The sequence below is a fragment of the Pinus tabuliformis genome, chromosome 9, assembly GCF_031772625.1.
Source record: "Pinus tabuliformis cultivar Carrire ecotype Pingquan chromosome 9, CPIR1, whole genome shotgun sequence".
In the NCBI taxonomy this organism is placed as follows: Eukaryota; Viridiplantae; Streptophyta; class Pinopsida; order Pinales; family Pinaceae; genus Pinus; species Pinus tabuliformis.
In genome coordinates this window covers 1,024,197,181-1,024,223,406 of record NC_142307.1, presented here as the reverse complement: position 1 = coordinate 1,024,223,406, position 26,226 = coordinate 1,024,197,181, and the positions used below count along the sequence as shown (strand labels likewise).

The window sequence follows — 26,226 nt, the reverse complement described above, 5'->3', positions numbered from 1 at the left end:
AATTACAAATCTACATCGTAATTTCTATAGTTTTGCCCCAATTACCCATATTTACCCAATGCTGCACCAAAAGCATTTAATAATGGTTTCCCACTTTATCATTGACTATAGCCTACGGGATTGGATAGGCTACTTTGTCCTCACTTGGGCAATTAATTAGTAGAGAACATTACAATATTGATGGATTGAGGCCTTACAAAATTTTCAACTGAATATGGAGACTCTTCAAGGTAGTGACAACCATATTTTCTTCATCTACATTTGATTAATGGCGAAAATTTGATCTCTAGTATCTTTGATTTTTAGTAGGTTCTCTCAAAGTGAGTCTCATCGTCCACTTTTAGAAGAAAAATGATGTGCCTTTGTTTTTTGGTCTTGTAAATTTCTCACAACCTTGTTCAAATTGTATAGGCATCTTTTGTATCCTACACTTTTGGAAGCATGCCATCGTACACGTTTGGAAGCATGCCATCTATCACAAACAACTTAATTAACATGACTGCTTCTTTGTTCTTCACATCAAATTCCACTTGTTGATACTTGTGCCTAGGATCGCTAACTTTCCTCTTGGTCATGACACCTAGCATGCACTTTGTTGGAATATTGTACACATTTTTTGCCTCTATAAATTTGTGACCATTAAAGTTTTGGAAATAATCAAACATGATTGTAGATAGTCTTGCCATTTTTCATCATTTAAAAAAATATGTGAAACACCACATAAATTTTTCAATTTCAGAACTAAGTTACCTCTTCTATTGTGTTAAAACTTAACATTGAATTTGCCCCAGTGCACATTTAGTGTTGATGATTCAGATTAAATACGTTTGTGAGCATATGCATGGGTTCAGAAGTTTGAGGTCATGTTGAGTTAATTAACATATTCAAATTGAAATGAGTGACACCATATTTAGTGCTTTGCATGAGACTCCACTTCTACTTTTAGCAGTATTTTCTACACATGCAATTAAATTGGTATTCAGGATGCCAGATGATTTCTAGAATGATCTCTTCTATTTTTAGAAGTTACATGCTTGTGGATCTTTGGGACTTGTTAGTTTTATCTTTAGAGGAGATCCTTTTCTATGTTTAGAAACTTTCTATTTTAGGAAGAGCAATGTGCATGCATGTATATAGGCTCTGTTTTAGACGGACAAAGTTGATTTTCTGCTTTTGAGCTATTTTCTATTTGTAGACATGTCTACATATGGTAGGTGCATGCATGCCATGTTTGAGCACATGATCTATTTTTGGGATTTGTTCTATATTCAGACAGATATGTACGTAAAATATTTATAAACATACGTCACAAGCTAATATGTTACATACTACTAATAATAATAATAATAATAATAATTAGACCTCTAAGGATCACAACCTTTCAACTTCCTGACTAGTCAATGAGTACTTATAAGTTATACTATTATGAGGAATTTTGTAATTTGGCTTTATTTGAAGATAATGCTACTTGTTGATGTTTGGACAATGAAAATATTGGAAATGGCCAGTTGTTGGGTTGTGGCCAAATGTCCAGATTAGAGAAGCTCTAAAAAATGTGGTTAAAGGCCAGGATGAGAGAACTCTCATATCACAGATGAAGAAACCTGTTCACATATATGATATATCATTGAGGACAAAGCATCTTTGAAGTGGGGGAGCCAATGTAACATACATAATATATGTATACTTTAGGAGGCAGAGTCATCATGATCAGAGCGGTCTTTCAGGGTATTCCTGTATATTGGATGCATATCTTCTACATTCCCCAAGCAATTATTAAAAAATTTGAATCTATTGTGTCTAAATTCCTATGGTCTGGGTCGGGAAACAGAAGGAGGATTCCCCTTGCTGGTTTAAATCTAATCTCTCGTTCAGTAAAACAGGGGGTTGGGGAATCCTGAATTTTAGAAGCTTCAATTTAGCTCTCCTGGCTGTGAGCTTATGGCATATTTTTGGAGAACAAGGGCTTTGGCAAAGTATCATACAGAAAAAATACATCAGCCACAGTGGTTTGGAGGAGTGGATTAGTGAGGGGGCCACATCGAAATTAGATAAATCTGCCTCATGGAGAAGCCTACGAACTGCAATTCCTTGGCTTGGTAGCAATCTTCGATGGGATGTTGGAGATGGACAGACGGTATTGGTGGGATTAGATGCTATCAAACGCATGCCTGGTAGCCACTCTCTATCAGCCCCTATTATATTTGTCCTGAACCAGGGGTTTTTCCAACTTGGCAAGTATTGGGAGGGGTCCTCAAGTGCCCTTGTCAAATCCAACCTGGCCTCATGCTTGGGAAATTGGGATATCGGCCCATCTGGGGGCTGAATGGGAAGCATATAGGGCAAATATCAGTCAAGCTGGTATAACTCTCTCTTATGGTCCGGATAGATTGGTGTCGGGGGGAAGGGGGTCACATCATGGATGGTAGAATTGCGGCTTCCGAAGTTTATGAATATATGACTTCAGGTGTCAATTCTCTCCCCTATGCCAACCTCTCTGCTCATATGTGAACTTGCGAAGTCCCCCTCAAACTCTTATGTTTCTCTTGGCTTATTATCTACAACCACACTTTAACTTGGGATACCATTATGAAGAAAGGAAGGGTGGGGCCTGGATGCTGTGTTCTCTGCAAATCTGACCTGGACGATTGTTTACACTAATTCATTCTCTGCCTTTTTGCTTGGGACATTTGGATCGAGGTTTGCTCTCTCTTGGGGATTTAGGTTGGTGGAGACCACTCCTCAATCACAGCATGGGTTAGCTCTTGGGAATGCCATTCTAAAGCATACAGGGCTCTCCCTCTATACGTTTTTTGGGGCATCTGGTGTTCCAGGAATGAATACATTTTTGAAGGTATCCCCCCTGAGATCAAACTTTCTTCTCTTTGTATTGTTGCATACTTTCAAGAAATTGGACTTTTGATTGATCTATCCAACTCTTTTCCGATTTGATTCTTCGATGGGGCCTCAGCTGGAGGTCATTGTGGTTGTGGAGTCTCTCTCCACATTAATCCAGGGAGCTCCTGTCGGTTCAGGTGGTTTGCTGGCTTTGGGGACAAATGTAGGGCAGAAAGGCTTGCATTATGGGGTGCCTTACAGGTTGCAGAATGGCTCGGTGTCGATAACCTCTTAGTTGTGGGGGATTCTCTCTCTACGATCAGATGGATACAAGATCGGAATGCCCTAAAGGTTCCTTCCCTTTTCAACTGGATGCAGAGGATCCGGGGATTAAAGTCTCTCTTCTTGTCGATATCCTTCCAGCACGATTTTAGAGAACAGAATTCTGAGGCTGACTCTTTATCTAAGCGTGCTCTGTCTCTCCTGCCAGGGCAGGATGCATTTTGAACTCTTTTCGGAGGGGGCTGTCCAAAGTCATGGTTTTTTTTTGTGATTTAGTTAGATTTCCTTCTGTCTGTGTGTTTTATAGGTACCTGCGAGCAGCTGTCTCTTCGCTAGGTTTATCCATTTTGTTTTTTGTAAATTCTCTCTGTTCTCGAGTCCAAGTGGAAATTCGAATGGTAGGGTTCCTTTGAGATCAAATGAATACTGTCTTAGAAAGTTTCAGGGAGGTTTTTTTTTGTCTATCTAACGTTGGAACAGGCTAGTAGTATGACAGCTGCCAATTCCTGAACAGGAAGCATGATGTATGTAAAACATTTTCTCTAATGAAGTGTTCTATGTAAAATCAGCAAGGATCTTAACCCTCAACTTCATGCCCGATCAATGAGTACTTATACTGCCACAAGAGCTCTTATAATTCATCACATTCATATTATTCAATTATATTTTGATCTATTGAATTTTCTTCCCTTTCCTGTTTGCATTGGATGTTTATTTAGTTATCAAACATGCTTGTTTGTAACAAGTTCTTACAATTTTTGGATGCAACTATAATGTTTAGTTTTTTCTATATTTGGATGCATGAGGGTGTATGTGTGTTGGATGATTGTGCTTGTTTATTCTTGAAATTTGGGCTTAAATTAGTGCATTAGTTCATGTGCTATTTCAGGCAGGAGAGAGGACACATCACTTAACGTTCATTCATTTTCCTGTGTTGAGATCCAACTTATGCTATTTTATCTCATTCATGAGCCTCTTGTGGTGGTGACAATATTTTTAGATAACTAGGATGTTCCAGTGTGGGCCTTATGTACCCTTTTTTTAAGGCTACAGTATCCGTTCTTATTTTATTGTTTCTATCTTTGGATAGAGAGGGTGCCATAAATTGAAGAGATATTTTTGGATAACATCTTATATATTGAGTTTTTTTGAGGTCTCCGTCTTACCCTTGGTACTTTTTTGGGATATTGTCTGATTTATTATTGGCCAAAGAAGGGAACTTTACTGGAGATTTATTTTTCGCACTTTTAGTGCTATTTTGGGTGAAGATCAGCACCTAACTAGGGTATTTTATCTTCGGCTTTATCTTATCTAGTCTAGTACTATTCTAGCCAAGGAGGGCGCTATTATTGAGAGCTTTTCTAGTGATAGTTTTGGGAGAATTGAACTTCCCTTCTTGGAAATTTCTATGACACTTTTTTATGGTTTTTGTCTCATATTTTCTTTCGAAATGGTGCGCTTCAGTTGGTGATTATTTTAGGTATGGTCTATTGATTATTCTTCTATCTTTTAGTTGATGTGTGCACTATGCTCTTAGACTTTCATTCATCAATGTCCAGTCCTTTTTTGGGAAGTTTTCTATTGCCTTCTTCCATTCTATTCCATGCTAAGCAGGGCGGACTACTTGGACCTTCTTTATGCCTTCTCTTGGCTAGTTTGATAGACAAGCTAGCCACTTTCTCTTGGTTGACTTTCCTGTACTCAAGTGAGAGCTGGATTAACCAAAAGCTAGGTGCTGTATCTAAAACCAATTTATTTTAGGGTTTTGGAGGTGCTGTATCAAATATTTTCCTCATATGGATCTATTCTCATGTATAAGAGATAGAAATTTCATAGAGAGACGATCCATCATGTAGTTTTTGGTAGTTTGTTGGAGAGCCCATCATGCCTAACCAAATTAAGATAAAGCAGGACAAAATCTCTTTGAGTATCTTAATAAGCAGTATCATTGATCCTGGATATCATGATATGCTAAGCATTGAACACTAAAAATATTTAATCTATCTCAACCTCTAGTGAGCATATCCTATAAAAATGATAATCTGCAGTAACACAATGCTCAACTGCTGTATAAAGTAAAAGATTGTACTGTGAGTTGTACTGTGGGAAATCTCACACCATGCAACACAGGATTTCCAAAATGGCAATGGTTATCCTCCATACTAGTACTTCAATTCAATGATACAGTTGAAAGTCTACTGATGTGGCCGACAACTCACTGTTGTGTTTGCCTTGAGACTTTCTATTAGCTTGTTTGGATAATCAGTTGCTGAAAATGGATAAAATGTAGGCCATGGCATAAGTATTGAGTATGGCCTAGTAGTTCATAGCATTCTTCCAAATGGAATATTGAGTGCATGACTAGAAGACTGCAAGTATGGGGAGGGGGGATTGGGATTCAGAAAATTAATCTTCTTGAACAAATTCTTGATGAGCAAGAGAAGGGGAACAAATGCTCGCTGAGCAAGAGAAGTGGGGCAGAATTCCTTGTTTCAAAAATTCACTATGGACCTTTACATTTCTTTCCTTTTGTTGATTTATAATCTATAAACAACTAACTAGTAGAGGCTGTTGAAGGAGGTCTGAAATAACCTATTTTACAATTGTAGTCTTTCAATAATTCCTAAGACATGCTAAAATTTAGTTGTTTGTTTTGTCTGGCTTCTTCAGCTGGTTGGATCGGGCATGACACTATTTCAACTGTTATTGGTGAAAGTGCAGAAGATAGTTTTGAAACAAATGGGACTGTAAGATCTGTTTTCTTGGACTAAAGTCTGTTTCTTATTTCAAGTTTGTCTGATTGTTTATATGTTTTAAATGAATGTTTTTATGAGCCTTGAATAAAAATCCTTTTTCGATACAGGAGCTGGGTCATCTTAGGGCAGTTGCTGTTCTAATGACAATCATACTAGTGATTGTAATTTTGTCAACGATTGCCCTTATTAAGCGAGTCCTTATTGCCAATGCTGTTTTAAAGGTATTATTCTATTTTCTTTTCTCAAACTGGAAGGTTCAGTGATATTACTTGGATATTTATTTAATTTTTCTGATGTACTGTCAAGTTGCTTGATCACCTTACAGTGCAAGATGTAGTTTTAAATATACTACTACGTGGAGTGATCATCCCATAATGTTTTTTGAGGCATCTAAAATTACAATCAACAATGGAACTTTTGGTTTATAACCATACCGTGAGGATAGAATAAAGCATGTATAGCTTCATCCATAGAGGCATGTCTCTAGAAATAGGATATAAGAGCTTGATGCCTTCCTTTGGAGCCTTTTTATGTGCCTGGTGTGACTACCCTTGGGCCTTTACACATTTATTTATTTATTGAGGTGCTTCCAAAAACAGACTCTAAGGGGCTGCACCACATAGCATGGACTTCCTTCAACTTAGAGTCTAGGTCTGAGTAGTATCTATTCTGCCAAATTTGCCTAAGACTTGCTTCCAACCTAGACCCCTTTTGAACATGTAATTCAGGTGAGGTAGACCATAATGAGAATGGAACCCTGGTGAATGGCTTACTAATCCATCAACCTCACTAGTAAACCAGTTCCTTGTTGGTGACCAACCTTTACACACTAATTAGTTATATCCCAGTATATTACATTTTGAGCAAATAGGAGTTTAGTACCTAAATAATTGTGCTATGTAATATCCACATGTAAGTAATATATATCTCCTTGTATAAGACAAAATGGTACCTGCATGTCACTGAAGTCCTAGGTAATGATCACACTAGGAAGATGTAAAGTAATGTTAATGAAACCACAATTGCCCCATGATTCCATGTAGGAAAATATTTTGTTAGAAAAGTTGCATGAAAGTATAGTAAAAGCTCTCTCTCTCTGACATCATTATTTTCAATGTTACCACCCAAGCCTCCATTTCAAGTGTTACTAAGTCTTTTAACAAAGTGCAACCCTAGGAGCGCATAGGAAGATTTCCTAGTGTCACCACGACAATACATCCTCTCGCTTTAAACTAGTTCTTTCTTGACAGAAAGGGGAAAACCCTTCAAAATATAGTTTATATAGTTTTTGATGTTTTCTTTAGAATAAGATGGATGGCGAAATTTACAAAACTAGTGCTTATCCAGTTGGGTTATGAAGTCAAGACCAATGAACAAAAAGGTTTGAATGCGACGAAGAGACATAGTTAGGCTATTAACAATATTTGTTAACCAATCACGTAGGTCTTTTAAATTTGTGGAAATTAATAGGAGGGCCCTTTCAAAGATGCACCTCACAACAATTATAAAACAACCAAATATAACATGCAACCATGAACAATAAAAGGGACAACAACCACATCTTAGTATGTGGAAATGGTAGCAACAATACCCATTAAGTGAACATATGATTACAATAAGAATTAAGGAAGGTTACATGTAAGGCTTGTCTCTTTTGATTAGATAAAAAAATGCCTTTCTTTGAAGATTACACCAGCAGTTTGTAAGAGTAATCCCAGCCCTCAAATCAACCCATGAAAATTATAAAAAAGATGTAAAACCTCAACTTGAGCTTGTCCTTCTTCCAATCTTCTCAAAGATATTGAGCTAAGTGTTTGGAGGGGAATTCCCTATTTTCCAACCATCACTTGAATTCCTCTCCTCTATTTATACTTCTTAAATCAAATCCTAATCAATAACATAATATTAAAAGAGAGCTAGAAACCCTAGAGTTAGGGCGTTCCTCATCAAGTGAACCTTTTTTTAACATACAAATGTTTTTAGCATTGCATGACACCTTTATAAGTAGGGCATTCCTCTTCCCTCTTTTCTTGCCACATGTCATGCTTAGGGCTTCCTACAAGTTAGTCTGTTTTCTTCTTTGCGCCTTGTTTGACCCCTACCTCACCATAAGTCATGCCTTGAACATCTCCTATGGTAGGGCATTCATCTCCTAAGTCTCCTTTCTAGCCCACATCATCCATCCATGTGGTCTTGAGCCTTTGGTTCAAGCTATGAATAGGGTGCTCCATTAATGGTGTAACGCTAATGGTAATGTAGGCCATATAGACATAACTCGAAGTATGTATTAAATGTGTCAAATTGAACCTCATGGTGAAATATACCTTCAAAGGAGCCTCCATCAAGCTAACAATGCCCTCTACATATTTGTTCTTCCCCTAGATGATGAAAGGTGCTTGGGCAAGATAGAAGCAGATGCAAGACCTTCAAGTCTCCTGCCGCAACTTGTAACTGTTACTATACTCCAAGGATCTGTTGCTGTACTTGGTTAGAGAAGAAAGCCTATGAAAATGTGAAATAAGACGAGCATTTAGGTAGTAGTAATCTAGTTCCATATGTGTATTGCACTCCCTTGTGGGGTGTGGGAGAACTATAGTATCTATGTAAGATGTACTTATGAGGTGAATCAAAGGATGAATCAAAATGTTCATATCCCTGTCACATTTTATCCCAATTTATTACAAAAGACTTGAGAATGTTCATCTAACTACTCATTCTGAAGAGGCTCTATATATAAGGCATGAGCCCAAATTGTAGAGTATATTTGAAATATACTGCTCATAAGCATTGAGCGTATTCTTCTTACTTTATTCTATCATAGGAAGATGCAATGCCAAGTGAAATCAAAGAACCAATGCAGCCCCTGTAATATCTTAACGAAAACAGAAGACCTTCCCTTGTGTTTGCTAATAAACCAAAAGAAGGTGATGTCAAACATCTTGAAAGAATAGGCGAGAAGTTGAGAACATCTGTCCCTATACAACTGAAAATGTAGTGAACTCTTGATTGAATTCAAAACCAAGATCACATTAAGGCTGATGTGTGTCATTGCACAAATGATCTATTCACTGCTGGACAGGGCTGGTTTATACACCACCTTTGGAATAAGAATGAGACAACCCATTATTGTCTTAGTATCAAGCGAAATGCTCCTACAAAGGTTGATCTGAATCCTCCAACAGTATCCCTCTCCTGCTGCTAAAAAAGTTCAGGGATACCACATTAAGCAACAATGAATGAGTGGGTGGCTCTAAGAAAAATCTACAAAAATCAACCCTCTTTTGCTGTTATCCGTCAACTCTCCATGTGATCGGTCTGGAAATATCAAATCTGAAAAAATTATCAGATCGCAGGTTAGGGTTTTCTGCCCCCTTTTTGATAGCTGAAAAAATACTGCCACATGTCAACACATGCCTATGCTGTTGGTCCATACATGTGGCTGCCATGAAAATGCATTATTTTGCTGATCTCAAGTGCAAAGTATAAGTGTCCACTAGAAATATCATTGGTTGGACTTCTCTTTTATTTAGAACTACCTCATGATGACAATTGATTTTATGATGCCATAAATCTGCTTTCCTGCTGAAAGTGTATGGATGTCGATGATCAAATATAGAAACAGACACACTACATACCTCAACACTCTTTGGCAGTCAAAAAATGAGGGAAATAAAATTTGAACGTTCCTCTTGTTGCATCATGAAATTTTTCTCAAGGCTGATCCAAAATGAAGGTATATTGATATGCTGCACTGGATTTTGGTATGGGGGAATGGCGAGGATGGGGGATGCATCCCTGGGATGGCTAGAGCGTACCCCAAAATTTTTCAGGGGACAGAAATTACACACACACACATATGTACATATATTCAGAATTCACTATTAGCATTTATAGTTGTTTCAACCTTGTAAGCAGAACAAGCTATAATTTATATTATTATGCAGAACCCTTCTTGCCACCTGTGAAAAATCACGAGCAATTTAAAAGATGCTTGAGTGGCATTCCATTATTGGCTGCTAGATATGATCTTTAGCTTTAGAAAACTTTAGTGTAACTATTTTCAAATTATTGCCTGCTAGATATGAGATTTAGCTTTAGGAAACTTAAGTGTAACTATTTACAATTTGCAATAAGGTCCATCAAGGATCTATCAAATAGAGAACTGTCTTTATAGCAGTTTTTCTTCCTCATTTCTTGTTAATGATGATTATGTTAAACATAAAAGGCATTTCCTTCTTAGTAGGTTTTGAAAACTTTTACAGCTGTGTTGAAAACCACTATAAAATACTTTGGTTCTATAAAAAGATTAAATTCATATTTTAGTAAGAAGGGGATTGAATAAGAATTTATTCAAACATTCAGTACCTAGTCCAAGTCACTATTAGTATTATCTGATTGTTTTCAGTGTTCACAATGCTTAAGGTTGGGATGGTGGAAGCACTGAACTTGAATGACTCCTGAAATCCCATGTACAATATGTAAAAGGCGGGATGATCCGAAAAATGAGAAAGAACAAGAACAATAACCACAAGGATTTGCCTTTTGAAATGTTCCATTTTCTGTTTTGTTGGCATGGAGGCTACTTCTTATAACTTTTCCACTGAAAATACAATATCTAAATCACGAGAAACCCACATTGAAACCCGTCATACAAAACCTATGTTTTGAGCGGCAATTTGTACAATAGATTTAAATTCAGTGCAATACAAAAATAATGGATGGGAAAAATGATCATATTGTTCTATCATCAATGTCCACGATTGTCAAAACTGAAGATATATGCTTGGATTATCCCTGAAATCTGCCCAAAAAATGCTTGAAATATGCCAAAAACGTCCCTGAACTATGTTCCAAACATCCCCGAAATCTGCCCAGAATGTCTTGGGGACAGTCTGCAAATCCTTGATTCCCCGATGAAGTCCCCAGCAGTTTGGGGACATTTTCTAAGGGTCCACAAGTCCCCAAAGTGCAGTGTACGCGGGTTTTTTTGGAGGGAATGGGTCCCCGTGCAACATGGGTAGATTGTGGTGCCTCTAGCCATAAATTACTCATTCTTGGTATCATAAGAGGGCCCCCAAAAAAACATCATAATTTGTGTCCTAGTTATGCCCTTTAATCAAGGCAAGAGAACCAATTTATCAAGGTTTTGGTAGCCATGTTCTTTGTTATTCAAGTAAACACCTGCCACATCTTCATCCTCCAAGGGTTTCTTTACAAAATCTATGCTTTACACATTAAAATCTTCATCATTATGTTAAGAAATTTGAAAAGGAAATTCACAATAACTTACCAAACCCTTGTTTTCTTCAGAGATGAGGATTGCTCTAGAATTGTTGGAATTGTAACTAGGTTCGGTCTTCATAATTGTCATTGTAACAATATGTATTTCATGTAAAAACATTAAGAAGAAAAAATTTATTATTATTATTTTTATTATCAAGCATGTTCTTCCACTATTTTAAGAATCGGCCGGCTCGGAACCGATTCGGTCGAGTTGGTCTGAGTCAAGCCCTCACCAGGTCGACTCGGCCATCAAACCGGTTTGGCCGGTCGGGTTATTATCGAGCCGGCTGAGTTGTCTAACAACTCGGTCAGCTCGGTAATAACCCGGCCGGCTCGACCGAGTCTGCTCCTACTTGGCCGACTTGGTGACAGTGGCTCGAAAACTCAAAAAAACAACGATTTTTTTTTACTTGCTTTTTGGTGAAGAGATTTGTGTTAAAAGCTGGTGGACACATGAATTCCACATTAGCTGACTGTTTTCATAGGTTGTTTACTTGTTCACACGGCTTACTGTGGCATGAATTGTCTAGTGCTTGAAACTAGAAAGTGATGAGTCTGGCGCTGGCAATTTGATAGGATCTAATGTTGTGAACTTTTTGCCAAGAACATGAAATCTCCTGTAAGAATGGAGCAAGACATCTGTTGCCCTCATTGTATAAAATTCCTCAAGGAACAATGTGAATTTCTAAGTAAACAATGATACTATCTGAGAACCATGTAATAAAGAGGGCACATGAAATTGAAATGCTGATCAGACATGTGATCCTAGTTAGAATGTTTATAGGTGCAATTCTCTCTTGGAAGATGGCAATTTATCTTTATACATATTACAAAGTTGATGGGAACAAACTTGAAGTTGCCCCAAGGGATCCTAAAACTAGAGAATAGCCACAAAATATTCTATGGGGTGTAGATGGGTTTGTCATGATTGCATGTAGACGTGGATGCAGAAGTTTTGGCGTTAAGGATCCTATATCTTGATCTGTGTCACATACAAATTGCTTTTGTAGTTCTTCTCATGAATACATACAAATTGCTTTTGTAGTTCTTCTCATGAATACATCTATTAACATCCATCTTGGTGAGATGGTCTAAGATGATTGATGAGGGTATAAGATTAAAAATGAGTTACAAACTATGAATCATGTAGATATGCTACCAGTGGTTGATGCAGATGATCTTGGCTCCTCTAACAGTAGCCACTAGCCAGTAGTACTGGTCACAATTTACTTTTGTTGTAGAGGCCATTTCTAGCCTCCTTGGTTATGTGCTTTTGTTTTGATCTTTATATCATCATCATGTATGTATTGGATAGTGCACTGGGTGCCATTTTGATATAATGGATATATTCATGAGCCTACTTTGATCATATGTTGTCTTCTATCTATATTCTAATGCTGTGTGTTTGGAAACATGAATGAAAATCTTTAAAATTATGTTTTTTATAAATAAAAAAATATTTAATGTGTTTTTTGCAATGACCAAGTCATTGAAATCGAGACGGCCGAGTCGATACTGAGTCGGAGTCGGAGTCGGAGTCGACCCTCGGCCGAGTCTGAGTCGGAGTCGGAGTTTTAAAACATTGTGTTCTTCATGCTTTGTTTTGGTCAAAAAGAAAATGTAAAACAACATGTTCTTCGTGACCCTTGTGAAAAGAAGAAAAGTTTGAATGACATTTGCCCCTCCAAGTTACCAAGTCGGCTTGCCCAAAAGACGTGTCCTTTCAGATGCAGGAACAACTATATATTGGCACATATCCTCCACCATTTGGCATCAGTTTCGGTCTCTTTTGTGGAAATGAATTTGGTTTGAGGCATGGAATCTAAGTATACATATCAAAGGCTCTGAGGTTGCTATTATTTGATCTAAACCTCCATGATGATGCGAATTTCTGTGATGAGAGTTCCTGTGGATATATGATGAGAGTTCTGTGATGATAATGTGAGTTTTTGTGGACATATGATGCAAGTTTCTGTGATACATATATGATGCGAATTTCTGTGATGACAACACAAGTTTCTATGATATATATACGATGCGAATTTCTGTGATAATGATGCAAGTTTCTATGACATACCTCTCTATGAAGATGCGAGATCCTGCAGATATATTTCTTTGTACTAATGCGAGTTCCTGTGGCACCTTTCTTGTAATGAAGCAAGCTTAAGATGGCACCTATATCTCTGTGATGTGGCAAACATGTATAAGTAGATTGGTTGATTATCTTGTGGACAAAACATGGTAGAGTTTGGAGGGTTGACTTGGCACTTGGATCATTGGTTAGTTTGACTTGGATTTCTCTTGTTGACGAAGAATCTATAAGGAATGGATTGACAAGTTTTTCCCTTGTGGGTTTTACCTTGGCCTCTGGCCTAATCTCCGGTATCTCTTGTCTTTTGTGCACTATGATCTCTATTTTCTTGTATTTTAATGGTAATTGCTTGCTGGATATTAAAGAAAAACTAGGTTGGACACTAAACATCTTCACAAGTAATTATCATGTCTAGAAATTGTCCCTTGCATGAGAATTTCAACAAGAATGCCCTCTTCATACAAGTGAATGTTAGAATTAAATAATCCTTCCTCTAGAACAAGATGGAATACACGATCTTCAATAGAATCTTCACTGTTAATATTTTCTTCATGCAACATTGCAACAAATTCTTAAAGAACTTCATCACTCTTCTCTTCATCTTGACTTGAAATCTCATGTGCAAGTGGCTCATGCGATGAAGGAGAAATTTGGCAATCTAGGCAATACTCAAGAAATTTCATTTCCAAGCACCTCATGGTTCGACTTAGCTTATTTCTTTCCAATAGCATCAACATTGCACTTAAATGGTTCATATTTATCATCGATTTCAGCTAAGAGATTGTTTGAGTTACACTAATATGGAAGCAACAAGCTCTATATCTCCCTTTCTTTTTCATGGTAAGCATCTAATAGCAAATGGACATCATGAGGTACATTAACTAGATCTTCAACCTATTCTTCTTCTCCGCAAGTGGGATCCTAATACTTGCCAAAATTCTTTAACTAAACTTGCAAATGAAGATATTTCCTTTAAATTACAATCATCAAACAATTTCAATGCATCAACTTCCCATGTAAGTACAAATACTTTCATAATGACATTTTCATGGACAACAATGAGTTACAAAATAAGTTCAATGAAAGATGTCACATGTAGTGTAGCTGAATCAGTGCATCCATGGAAATTGAAAATGTGCTTGTTCCATCTTGGACGGGGAACTCATTTGGATTTTCCATATTACCTAAGAAATCTAGAGGACTAAACCTTAAGTTATCCAACGCCTCCCAAAGCGATGCCATATTTCTTCACTTCCAAATCTTCAAAATGAGAAACTAATATGAAATTTTGAAAAAAAATCATTATCATACCTCTTTTCCATATTAGTGCAGTTGCCAAGTGAGGCTTCAAATGTTGTTAAAACTTGCTAGATGTCCTCACCTCTATAAACAAGAAGTCACTTCAAAATCTTTTGGAACATGGCTTGGTTTCTTCATGGAGTTGCTAGATAATAAAAATATCTCCAAAGAAATGGCCTCATCAAGTTGCTATAGTTAATCTATTGAATCTTGGGAACTGGACCCTATCTCTGATAATTGTGCTAATTAGTTATCTCTCAAACCTACACTTCAATTGTTACAACATCCTTTAACAAAATGCAACCCTAGGGACACTTTGAAATATTGCCCATTGTAATCACAACAATAGTTCTTCTTGCTTTAGGTTGATTCTACTTTGGCACAAGTTGGGAAATCCTATAAAATATGTTTTATAAGAATAAGATGCATGGTGGAATTTACCAAGACCAATGCCTATCCAATTAGGTTTTCAAGTCAAGATCAATGAATAAGAGGGCTTGGATTCGATGAAGAGGTGCAATCAAGCTATTAACAATAATGCACAATGTCACCTTAGCAATACTTCCTCTCGCTTTAGGTTGATTCTTCTTTGGCACAAGTTTGAAAACCCTAGAAAATATGTTTTAGATGTCTTTTATAATAAGTTGAAGGGTGGAATTTACCAAGACCAATGCCTAGCCAACTGGGTTATGGAATTAAGAACAATGAAGATAAGGTCCTAGATGTGATGAAGAGGTGTAGTTAGGCTATTAACAATATGCTATAACCAACCGCATGTGTCTTTTCAATATGCCAAAGTTAATAGGAGGGCCATGTTGAAGATGCATCTCACGACAATTACAAAACAATCAAATATAACATGCAACCATGAACATGAAAAGGGACAATGAAAGTCACTTGATATGCATAAATGACAACAACAATACTTATTAAATTAATGATGATTACAATGAGATGTAAGGAGGGTTACACCTTAGCCTTATCTCTTCTTATTGAAGTGTAATTGGCATTCAAGTATTAAGCTAATTGTTTGTAAGAGTAATTCTAACCCTTATATCAACCCATGTAAGTTTGAAAAAGATGAAAACCCTCAACTTGAACTCATCCTTCTTTCGTTCCTCCTAAAGGTATTCAACTAAGTGCTTGGAGGGGATTTCCCTATTTTCCAACCATGCATTACAAATGAATTCCTATCATCTAATTATACCCCTCAAATCAAACTCTAATTAATAAAATGATATTAAAAAAAGAGTGAGAATCCCTAGAGTTAGGGTAGAGTAGCTTTTATGTTTGATTCTATGTTGCACGGGTTCGCGAACCCAGGTGGGGTTCTCGAACCTGTCTCGGGTTCTCGTCCCCAAGAACCAGATTCAGGTATGGGTTCTTCTGAAATGAACCCATAAGATCCGGGTTCGACTAGTAAGATCTGGTTTCTTCGTTAAAAAAGTTTGGGTGCATTTTTTGTTTAGGGTTACGTCGAACCTCGATAATGAGTACATGAAACCCCAAAATCAGGTTCTCTAGGGTTCTTTGTTGAACGATTTTTGAAATAAAAATTTAAATATATATATATATATATATATTTGTGGAAAATCAAAAGGTAAATACATAACTCGTAAAACCTAAAATCGATTTCACTCTTCGATGGCGACATTTCAATCTTCAACGACAATATTTCGTTTGAGACAGCTGGCATTCAGTTTGAGATGACACGCCTTCCTTGGTGTGTTTGGAGCATTCACTGGTGTGTGTATAGGTGACTGGAGGTTCCCAAAGAGACACAATCCATAGAGATGCAATCCCTGCTTGAAGATTCACAAGTAGTTCTTGAAGATTCACCATGCAACATGAATTAATTCTAATTTTTGTGTGTTCACTGTTTGCATAACTAAATTAGTAAATTAAAATTTAATACTAAATAATAAATCGACCGATGATGTCAAAGATGGGAAAGCTTCCTTATGACGAGTATTAGAATCTTGAAGTAACCACAATAAATAGTCTACTGCCATATACTGCTAGACATCTGAGGAATGTGCAATATTATGTAATATGTAGTGCTTCAATAACACTAGGGCAGTTTGCCATAGGTGGTCGATCAAGTTTATGATGGAAAATATTTTATAACAACACAAGACCAACTGGTCTATTCTCAGTTACAAGACCATCCCACATGCCAGGCAATTTGACAAGAAAATCAAGTTTGCAAACAACTAAGAGAAACTCTAATTTGAATGCAAAACAATTTAGTAAATATTATCTCTCTTCCTTTTTATTTTCTCGTAATACTTATCCACAGTAATTACTAATATATGAGATATTGTAGTATATCACCAATTTTCATTTGTGGTTGACAATTGATTCCCTGCCTGTTGCATGGCCCTTTTTAATCATAAATAGCGAGGAAATTGTTGCATTTTTTGTGACAACAAAGAAATCTATTTCAATGAAATCTTATAGAAGGAATACACAATTTGTCTTATGACACCTCTGCTATTTAATGTGCAATCTCATAGAGATGAAAAGGGACAGAGCATTTCACAATTCGTAGGGATATCATGTAGAGGTGATAACTGTGTTGTTAATGGCATAATTGTGTTGTGTAAACTTCACAATTCAAGCACTCGTAGTATCTGTGGCTATTGTATAATATAATAATTACTTTGACAAATATGTGAAATTCAAATACTTTTATTTGTAGTAGTTCTAGTCATACATATATCATTACTTGTAGCTTCTTGTTGTCCATTAAAATTTAAAATTTATTATTTAACTATTTAACCTCTATTAACATAAATTTTACTTTGAACTTTGTTAAACAGGTTGTCTTCCAAAATTTGCAAAATAAAAAATGTCTTCATCAAATCCACAATATTCACGTTGGAAATATGTGGATAGATAAAAGCCTCCAAAGGGTGCCGGGGGACAACAACAATAAAATTCAAATTTTGTTAGCTTGAATGGAAAGGGAGCGAGACTAGAGTTAAAGCTCATTTTATTTAGATACCAAGGAAGGGTGTTGATGCTTGCACTGGAGACCCAGATAATCCCACTAGAATCCCTAGTGCACAAAGAGAGCAACAAAATGTTGATGGTAAGGTAGGGAAGGAAATCTCCAAGTCATGTCACAATGTTGATGAAAATGATGACTCCAATGAGGAAGAATTATCATCTCATGATGAAGTTCAAGTTGGTGATGAGCATGTGTTATCTAGAGCATCAAAAAACACTACCAGTGAAGCACGCAAGAAGCCTAATCTTGGCCTTTATGACATGTTTGATGTGAAAGGTAGGGTGTGTTGATCTTGCAATAGCAAGTTTTTTTTCTTGCACGTGGCATTCCCTTCAATGTAGTCCGTTCACCTTATTTTGAGCAAATGGTTTGTGCTATTACTGATGGACCTCCAGGGTATAATGCACCTGGTTATGAGAAGCTCCGAATTGTGTTGGTGGACAAGGAGAAAACCCGTTTTGAGAAGATAATGGCACACTTGAAGACATCATGGAGTGTAGATAGATGTTTAATTTTCATAGATGGATGGACTAATTGTAGGAATAGTCCATTGATAAAAATCATTGTTTCTTCCCTGTCTAGTCCTTATTTTCTTAGGGCCATTCATTGTTTTGGTCAAGAAAAGAACACTATGTTCTTGAGAGACCATTTATGTTATGCTATTGCAGAGGTGGGGCCATCCAATGTTGTTCAAGTTATTACTAATGCAACTCTAGTGTGCAAAGCAGTAGGGGAAATTGTTCAAAAGAGTACAAGTTAGTAACAAGTTTCAACTTTCAAGTTTGAGTTATTTTATATTTAAATTACATGAATTACATTTTTAACTTTGAGTACAAATTTGATTTGTTTTTTAATTTTAACAATAAACATTTTGATTTATTAAAATTTAATATTTTAATTCTGTCCTTGATGTACCCAGGGATATTTTTTGGACACCATGTGCAGTGCATTCTTTGAATAATGCATTGAAGTACATCGGGAAAATTGAATGGATTCGAGCATTAATTGAAAATGACCGCAAAATTCAAATGTTTATATGCAACCATCATCAATCACAAACCATTTTACCACAAGCATGCCAATAGATACCAGATTTGCAACTTACTACATTTTACTTAGGCGGCTTGTGGAGATGAAGGGCACTTCATCTGCCACAGTTGTCAGTGACACGTGGGACAAGTGGAGGTTATCTACCTCAGATGTAGCTTTGGAGGTGAAGAGGTTGATTATAGATGATTATTTTCGGGTTGATGCCAAATTTGTTGTGGAAATTATAGAATCAATTTGTGATGTGATCTGCTATGTAGACACAGATGGTCCATGTTTAGGTGAGATTTATTAGAACATTGACTCCATGTGTGAGAGGATCCAAACTGTCACATGTAGGAAGGATCCTACTTTATAGTGACAATTGAAAGAGTTTATACATGGGCCGTGGAATAAACTGAACACCCCTCTTCATATGGCAACTTATGCAGTTAATCCAAAATGGTATAATCCCACAACAGGAAGGAGGCCTCCTTCCCAAGATAGAGAGGTGTTCAAAGGATTCTTGACTGTTGTCAAGAAAATTTATGATTGTACAAAAGAAGCCTCTGACATATGATTTCAGTTTGCCCAATTTTCATGTGGCCGAGGTGTCTTTGTTTCACATGCATCTTTGGTCGATAAATGCAATAAGAAGGATCCAATTGATTGGGGGTGGCTTCATGGTGCTGATGCTCCTGAGTTGTAACAATTTTCCATATTGTTACTTGGACAGATAGCTAGTTTGGAGTTCCTCATTTTATTTCTCAATTAAATTTCTGTATTAAATTTTCATTTTAGTTTTTATTTTTAAAATTTTAATTAATTTAATGGGCCATCCCTAATATTCTAGGTAGTTAGTTCTTCATCTTGCAAGAGGAATTGGATTACTTATGCCTTTATCCATTCAATTAAGAGAAATAGATTGGGCTCAAAGAAGGCAGAGAACTTGGTGTATATTCATAGCACACTTCGCCTCATATCTCGAAAAGACCCTAGGTACAAGGAGGGTCCTTTCAAGAGATGAGACCAATACATAGATGATGTTATGTGTGTGGATGAGGAGATACAACCAGATGGCCTTATTGAGCTACCTCCAGTTGTTATGGATGAGCAAGAGCCTCAAGATGAGAGTGATTCCTACGCTGGAGAGCATGCTGAATGAAGATCTAAGTGACGTTGATGACGTGGCTTGAGGAAGCCACTGTTCACTATTTTAGACTTTAGTATTTTGAAATTTCCTAGTTCATGTTTGGAGATGCCTTAAGGCAAATTTTGAATGTAGTATGACAATGGACATATATTATGATTGTTATTAATATGTAAACTCCAATTTGCACTTGATATCAAAATAAAAATTTTGAAATTTCAATGTGAATGTTGAATGCTCAATGATGTGCATGTTTGAATCTTTAAAATTTAAATCATAAGTATTTTAGTTTTCTTGTTTAAAGCCGGAAACTATACAAATTCATCTATATATATATATATATATATACTCCTTACAAGCCAACGTGCCCTGTTTCAAAAAATGACATCCCCGTCCCCATTCCCGTCCTCAAGTTTCCTGGCAACATAGGTTCGATTTAATCACAAATTGACATGTGTCAACTTCTCATCGAGGTCGTTCAACATGCGTCGAATAATGTGTTGCTCCATAAATACCCTTTAGATTGCTTTAGATGCCTTCTTGAAGAGGCCATCCCTTATTAAGAGGGTAGATTGATGATCAAGCAACATACATGTCTTTTTTGTCTCCCTTGGAGTGGAATTCTCCTCATCAAGTGAACATCTTTTTACCATACAAATGCTTTTAGTGCCAAATGACACCTTTTTAAGTAGGGTGTTCATCTTTCGGCCTCTTTCCTTGCCACATGTCATGCCCTAGGGCCCTTTTAGGGTAGGTTGTTTAGTCCTTTTAGGTGCTATTGGACCCCTACCTCACCATGAGTTGTGTGTTGGATATCTCCTATGGTAGTGTGTTTATCTTCTAAGTTTTACTTCTAGCCTACATAATTCATGTTGAAAAGTGTAACTAGGTTCGGTCTTCATAATGACATGTAATTATGATTTTATGTAATGAGATGTAAAGAAGAAAAATAAAATTATTGCATTGATTTGCTTCATGGCTTTCATGAGCAAGAGATTTTATTTTTGAGTCAAGACTCCCATTGAGAGTCTTTAGGATTTATTTGTCACCTAGTCATGAAATGTTAGAGTCATTGTCATGTAATGAAGTCATGTTACACTTTGTAAAAGGTCAAACTTGAAAATAATCCTCCAAGACCTTGTCACTTATCCTCTTCAAGTCGACCTATAATGCTGGAAGAAACTCCTAGAAGAAGGCGGCCTAACCACAAGTGATCATGTTGGCCTAAAGGATGTGAGGAAAGGTGTATATATAAGCCACACTCGGCCTCGCTTAGAGCAAGCAACTCGACAAGCATTCGATCAAGTAGAAGTGCGAAGTAGAGTCCAGCGAAAGAAGTGCGAAGAAGGTATAGCGAAGGAGATTCTTCTGGGTATTGCGAAGAGGAGGTTTCTTCTGGGATCAACGAAGAGAGGTTTCTTCTTAGGCAACAAAGAAGAGATTTTTCTGGGGCAGCGAATAGGAGGTTTCTTATGGGACCAACAAAGAGGTTTCTTTTAGGGCAGCAAAGAAGAGTTTCTTTTGGGTCAGCGAAGGAGGTTTCTTCTAGGTAGTCAAGATAGAGATCTAAAGACCGAGTTTCTCTAGAGGAGACCATTGAAACCCTAGAGATTGAAATTTTCTAGAGGAAGTCGAGAAGGAGCAGTGTGAAGAATAGAGACCGAGTTTCTCTGGAAGGAGACGAGGAGAGCAGTTCGAGATAAAGAAGAAAGGCAAGAGGCAGAGCATCAAGGTTAGTGACAAAGTTCTTGGGAGGATACTAGAGTCAAGGGTCTGTGTCATGGTCTTGTTTCTCATCCATTGAAGATCTAGAAGAAGATTTTTGATCAGGTTTTCCTCTCAAGAAGTGAGAGGTTTTGCCCCTCACTGACAAGCCTACATACTGTGTCACTTGTCTTTTATTGTGCATATTGGTAATTGTTTTGATGAAAAGAACACAATAATAACATAACAAAGAAAAGACAATAAACTAAGAAGTAAAAGTATATCACAAGCAATTATCGGGCAAATAAATCTTTTAACTATTGATGCCCTATATTTCTCAACATGGAATCAAAGTTTAGGCGCTGAAGTCATGAAGGGGCATTCAAGCAAGTAGACACACGAGAATCAAGCTTCAAAGAAGGATCATAGCAAATCCAAGGGCTACCAAGGGCAAGATCTTCAAAACCCTAGATCGAAGAAATCTACACCAACAAGAGTCTTGAAATTATCTTCAAGAAGGAAGCAGGAAGAAAGACCGAAACCCTAGAAGCACTTCAGAGATCATCACTCATACATCACCAAAGAAGTGGAAGCTCTTCAAATCTAAGGAAGGTTAGATCGAAAGGCAATCTTCTCTCTATTGAAGAAAGGATCATCTGAAGCAACATCATTATCAAGTTGAAGATTCTATCTTCACAAGTAAGTACATTTTCCTTATTCTAGTAAAAATGACTTCATGTTTCAAGGAGAACCAAAAGTTGGTTGGGATATCAAACTTCCTTGTATGGAAAAGAAGGATAAACATAATCCTCGAAGTAAATGAAGTCATTGATCATGTCCATGGAAAGGTCTCCAAGCCATCCAAAGAACAAGCATTATCTGAATACATGGAAATGGATCTGGAGGCTCAAAAGATTCTTAAGGAATCTATTAAAGATTCTCTCATTCCCTATGCAGACAAGCTGGAGACATCTAAAGAAATGTAGGATAAGTTGGTAGAACTTTTCTCTAAAAGCACGATAGAAAAGATCATATCACTTAGATCTGATCTATATAAATTGAAGGTGTCAAAGGATGAAGGGATATCGTCATGTCTCTCGAAAGAATCTCAAACAAAAGATCAATTGTAGGATCTATGAGAGATGGTATCTGATAACGAAATGATCTCCGTTATTATAAATGCATTGACTGATGAACAAGGTAACCTCATATCTACTAGGGAAGAGGAAGCTATCCCATTCATCAAATTATGGTCTCTCTACAAGGCAGAAGAAGATAGGTTGAAGAAAGAAAGTAACAAAAGATCAGATAGAAGGGATCAATTAGTGACATGAAGAAAAGGGAAATTTGGAAAGTTTGGTCCTCCAAAGAAAAAGAAGAACATGGCTAAGGAAAGATGCTATGGTTGTCAGAAACTTGGGCACTATAGAAGAGACTGTCCTAAACGCAAGAGGGACAGGGAAGAAGCCCATATTACTGAGGAAGTGAAAGAACTTGAGACAAAGAAGCTTAAGAAGGAAGAAGCAAAAAGATGTCTACTATGACTGAGATGATCTTCTTCACTAAAAGGTACTTTCCATTTATAGATAGGAAGCAATGTAAATAAGATAGGATGCATCAGATTAGAAAATAACATTGTGATAAAAGCATTAGAAGTAAGAGCTCGTGACATGGGAAGCAAAATAATGTATGAAAGAAATTCTATTGATTACAAAGAATGGAAGCTCTTGAAAACCTCATTGCAAACCTCAAGTGATACTTATAGAAAGAAGTAGAGGTCATCACTGACTGGGATCATCATACAATAGTCAATTAGGAAACATCTGTCGGGTGAGGATATGAAAGATCCTCAAGTTTCTCTGATAGAATCCTCATCAAAGGATTTACCTTTTTACCTATCTAAAAATAAGGCAAGAGTTTCATAAGGAATTCGAACTCGTGGGATTCAAGGGATGATGGTATGATGACATAACGAAGAAAGCAGGTTGAAAGGATAAAGTTCTTTTGTTCAAATGAAGCTGCTACTGGAAGTCTGGATGACCGAAAGGAAAGATGAGGTATGTATGCTTACATAGGATATTATGTCGTATGGTTGCAGATAATATGGATCACTATTTCCATCTTAGGAAATATGATCAAAAGAAGAAAGGATCTCATCCTCCGAAAGTTTGCAGAAAAGGCGTAAGTCGCACTAGATGAAATCAACATAATATGTTCTCATATGAATCATGATGAAGCTAACTACAATCAAGGAACTCTGATTGGAAGCTCCTAGGAATGAAGTGTGTGAAAAGAAAGGAGATCATAAAATATGCAACAAAGATAGAAGGCATTCAACATTCAAGACCAAGAAGAGTTGACTAGAATATCTCCTAGAAAGATATGAAGACTTTGATAGGAGTCGGAAAAAGATGGAGACCCTTGACAATGGATATCTTTGGGAAATGTGTCAATCTGCATGCAGGATGTTGATACCTACAGGAAGATGTCATGATGAAATACCATCACAAAGGTAATTTTGATTTAAGTGTTCATCTCTTATTTTTGAACTAATATCTAGATGGGCTTATGTAGGACTGCCAAAGGGAAGATCTGTGGATGACTTCCAAGAAAACCATATTGAAGGATGTAAGATCCTTCCGAAAAATATGGCATGAAAGAAAGCAGAATGACATGAAGCAAAGCCAGATGGAAAACTGATGGATCACTTTCTGATAAAATGAGGACATGACTAACTCATGGATGAAAGTGATGGATGGTCTGTGCCCTATGAAGAAGTCCCCGAAAGATGAAGACTCCATGACAAAAGAAATTGATGACATCGAAGAAGAGAGGAGTTCTTCAAGCAACTGGTTGTTCCACATGAGGAGCTGTTGTAGGTCCCTAGTTAAGAGGGAGGTTAGGTACATTCATTTTTGGTAGGAATGAGTACATTCCTTTATTGGAATATGTCCTCCCTATTTGAGAGGGAGAGATAGACATGTCATTCTAGTATTCACCTGGGAAGACAAAATGGAGGATTGGGTAATCATTTAGCATCTAATACTCTTTGAGGATGAGATAGGGCATCCAATAGGAGAATAGTCGTGGAGGACTGATACTCTCTGAGCGCTGGGGAGTCCAAGATAAGAATAGTCCTCATGGAACACACCCTGAGTACTCGAGTAGGGATGTTTCGAGAGAGACAATGATGAGAGTGTCTATAAATCATTGGTCTCACCAGCATTGAGCTAAGATCTTGTGGAGATAAGGCGCTGTTAGTCCAGGCCTTGCTATGTAATAATGCTGGTTGATATGATGCTATACAAATGAGTTACAAATCCGAATTCTTCTTATGAGAAATTCTTCAGATTGAAAAAGTCCAAGTACGATTATGAATACCTCCCTAGTTAAGAGGGAGTGTTGAAAAGTGTAACTAGGTTTGGTCTTCATAATGACATGTAATTATGATTTTATGTAATGAGATGTAAAGAAGAAAAATAAAATTATTGTATTGACTTGCTTCATGGGTTTCATGAGCAAGAGATTTTACTTTTGAGTCAAGATTCCCATTGAGAGTCTTTAGGATTTATTTGTTATCTAGCCATAGAATGTTAGTCATTGTCATGTAATGAAGTCATGTTACACTTTGTAAAATGTCAAACTTGAAAATTATCCTCCAAGACCTTGTCACTTATCCTCTTTAAGTCGAACTACAACGATGGAAGACACTGCTAGAAGAAGTCGGCCTAACCACAAGTGATCATGTTGGCCTAAAGGATGTGAGGAAAGGTGTATATATAAGCCACACTCGGCCTCACTTAGAGCAAGCAACTTGACAAGCGTTCGATCAAGAAGAAGTGCGAAGTAGAGTCCAGCAAAAGAAGTGCGAAGAAGGTATAGCGAAGGAGATTCTTCTGGGTATTGTGAAGAGGAGGTTTCTTCTAGGATCAACGAAGAGAGGCTTCTTCTAGGGCAGTGAAGAAGAGATTCTTCTGGGGCAGCGAAGAGGAGGTTTCTTCTGGGATCAATGAAGAGAGGTTTCTTCTGGGGCAGCGAAGAAGAGTTTCTTCTGGGACAACAAAGGAGGTTTCTTTTGGGTAACCGAGATAGAGATCTAAAGACCAAGTTTCTCTAGAGGAGACTAGTGAAAGCCTAGAGATCGAGATTCTCTAAAGGAAGTCGGGAAGGAGAAATGTGAAGAATAGTGATCGAGTTTCTCTAGAAGGCGCCGAGGAGAGCAGTTCGAGAAAAAGAAGAAAGTTGAGAAAGGGAAGAGGCAAAGTATCAAGGTTAGTGACAAGGTTCTTGGGAGGATACTAGAGTCAAGGGTCTGTGTCATGGTCTTGGTACTCATCAATTGAAGCTCTAGAAGAATTTTGATCAGGTTTTCCTCTCAAGAAGTGAGAGGTTTTGGCCGTGGTTGACAAGCCTACATACTGTGTCACTTGTCTTTTATTGTGCATATTGGTAATTGTCTTGATGAAAAGAACAAAATAATAACATAACGAAGAAAAGACTATAAACTAAGAAGTAAAAGTATATCACAAGCAATTATCAAGCAAAGAAATCTTTTAACTATTGATGCCCTAGATTTTTCAACAATTCATCAATGTCATCTTGATCCCTAGGTTTAAGCTTTGAATATGAGACTCCTTCTATGATGCAACAAATGATAATGTAGGCCATATAGCCATGTGTCAAATGTGCCCAGATGGAAGCTCATGGTGAAATATGCCCTTTGATAGAGCCTCCGTCGACCCAACAACACCCTTCTACACCTTTGTTCTTCCCTTGGATGATG

At 37.2% G+C, this 26,226-nt stretch overlaps 1 protein-coding gene across 1 annotated transcript in view; it reads left to right on the top strand.

Annotated features, from left to right (window-relative positions):
• The window catches only part of LOC149152194 (choline transporter protein 1-like), a 119,450-nt gene that overhangs the window by 74,065 nt on the left and 19,159 nt on the right, over positions 1 to 26,226 (top strand). The window contains exons 5-6 of the mRNA XM_089445092.1: positions 5,791 to 5,867; positions 5,984 to 6,097. Of these exons, the coding sequence (XP_089301218.1) occupies positions 5,791 to 5,867; positions 5,984 to 6,097 (191 nt within the window). The remainder of the gene's footprint in view (positions 1 to 5,790; positions 5,868 to 5,983; positions 6,098 to 26,226) is intronic.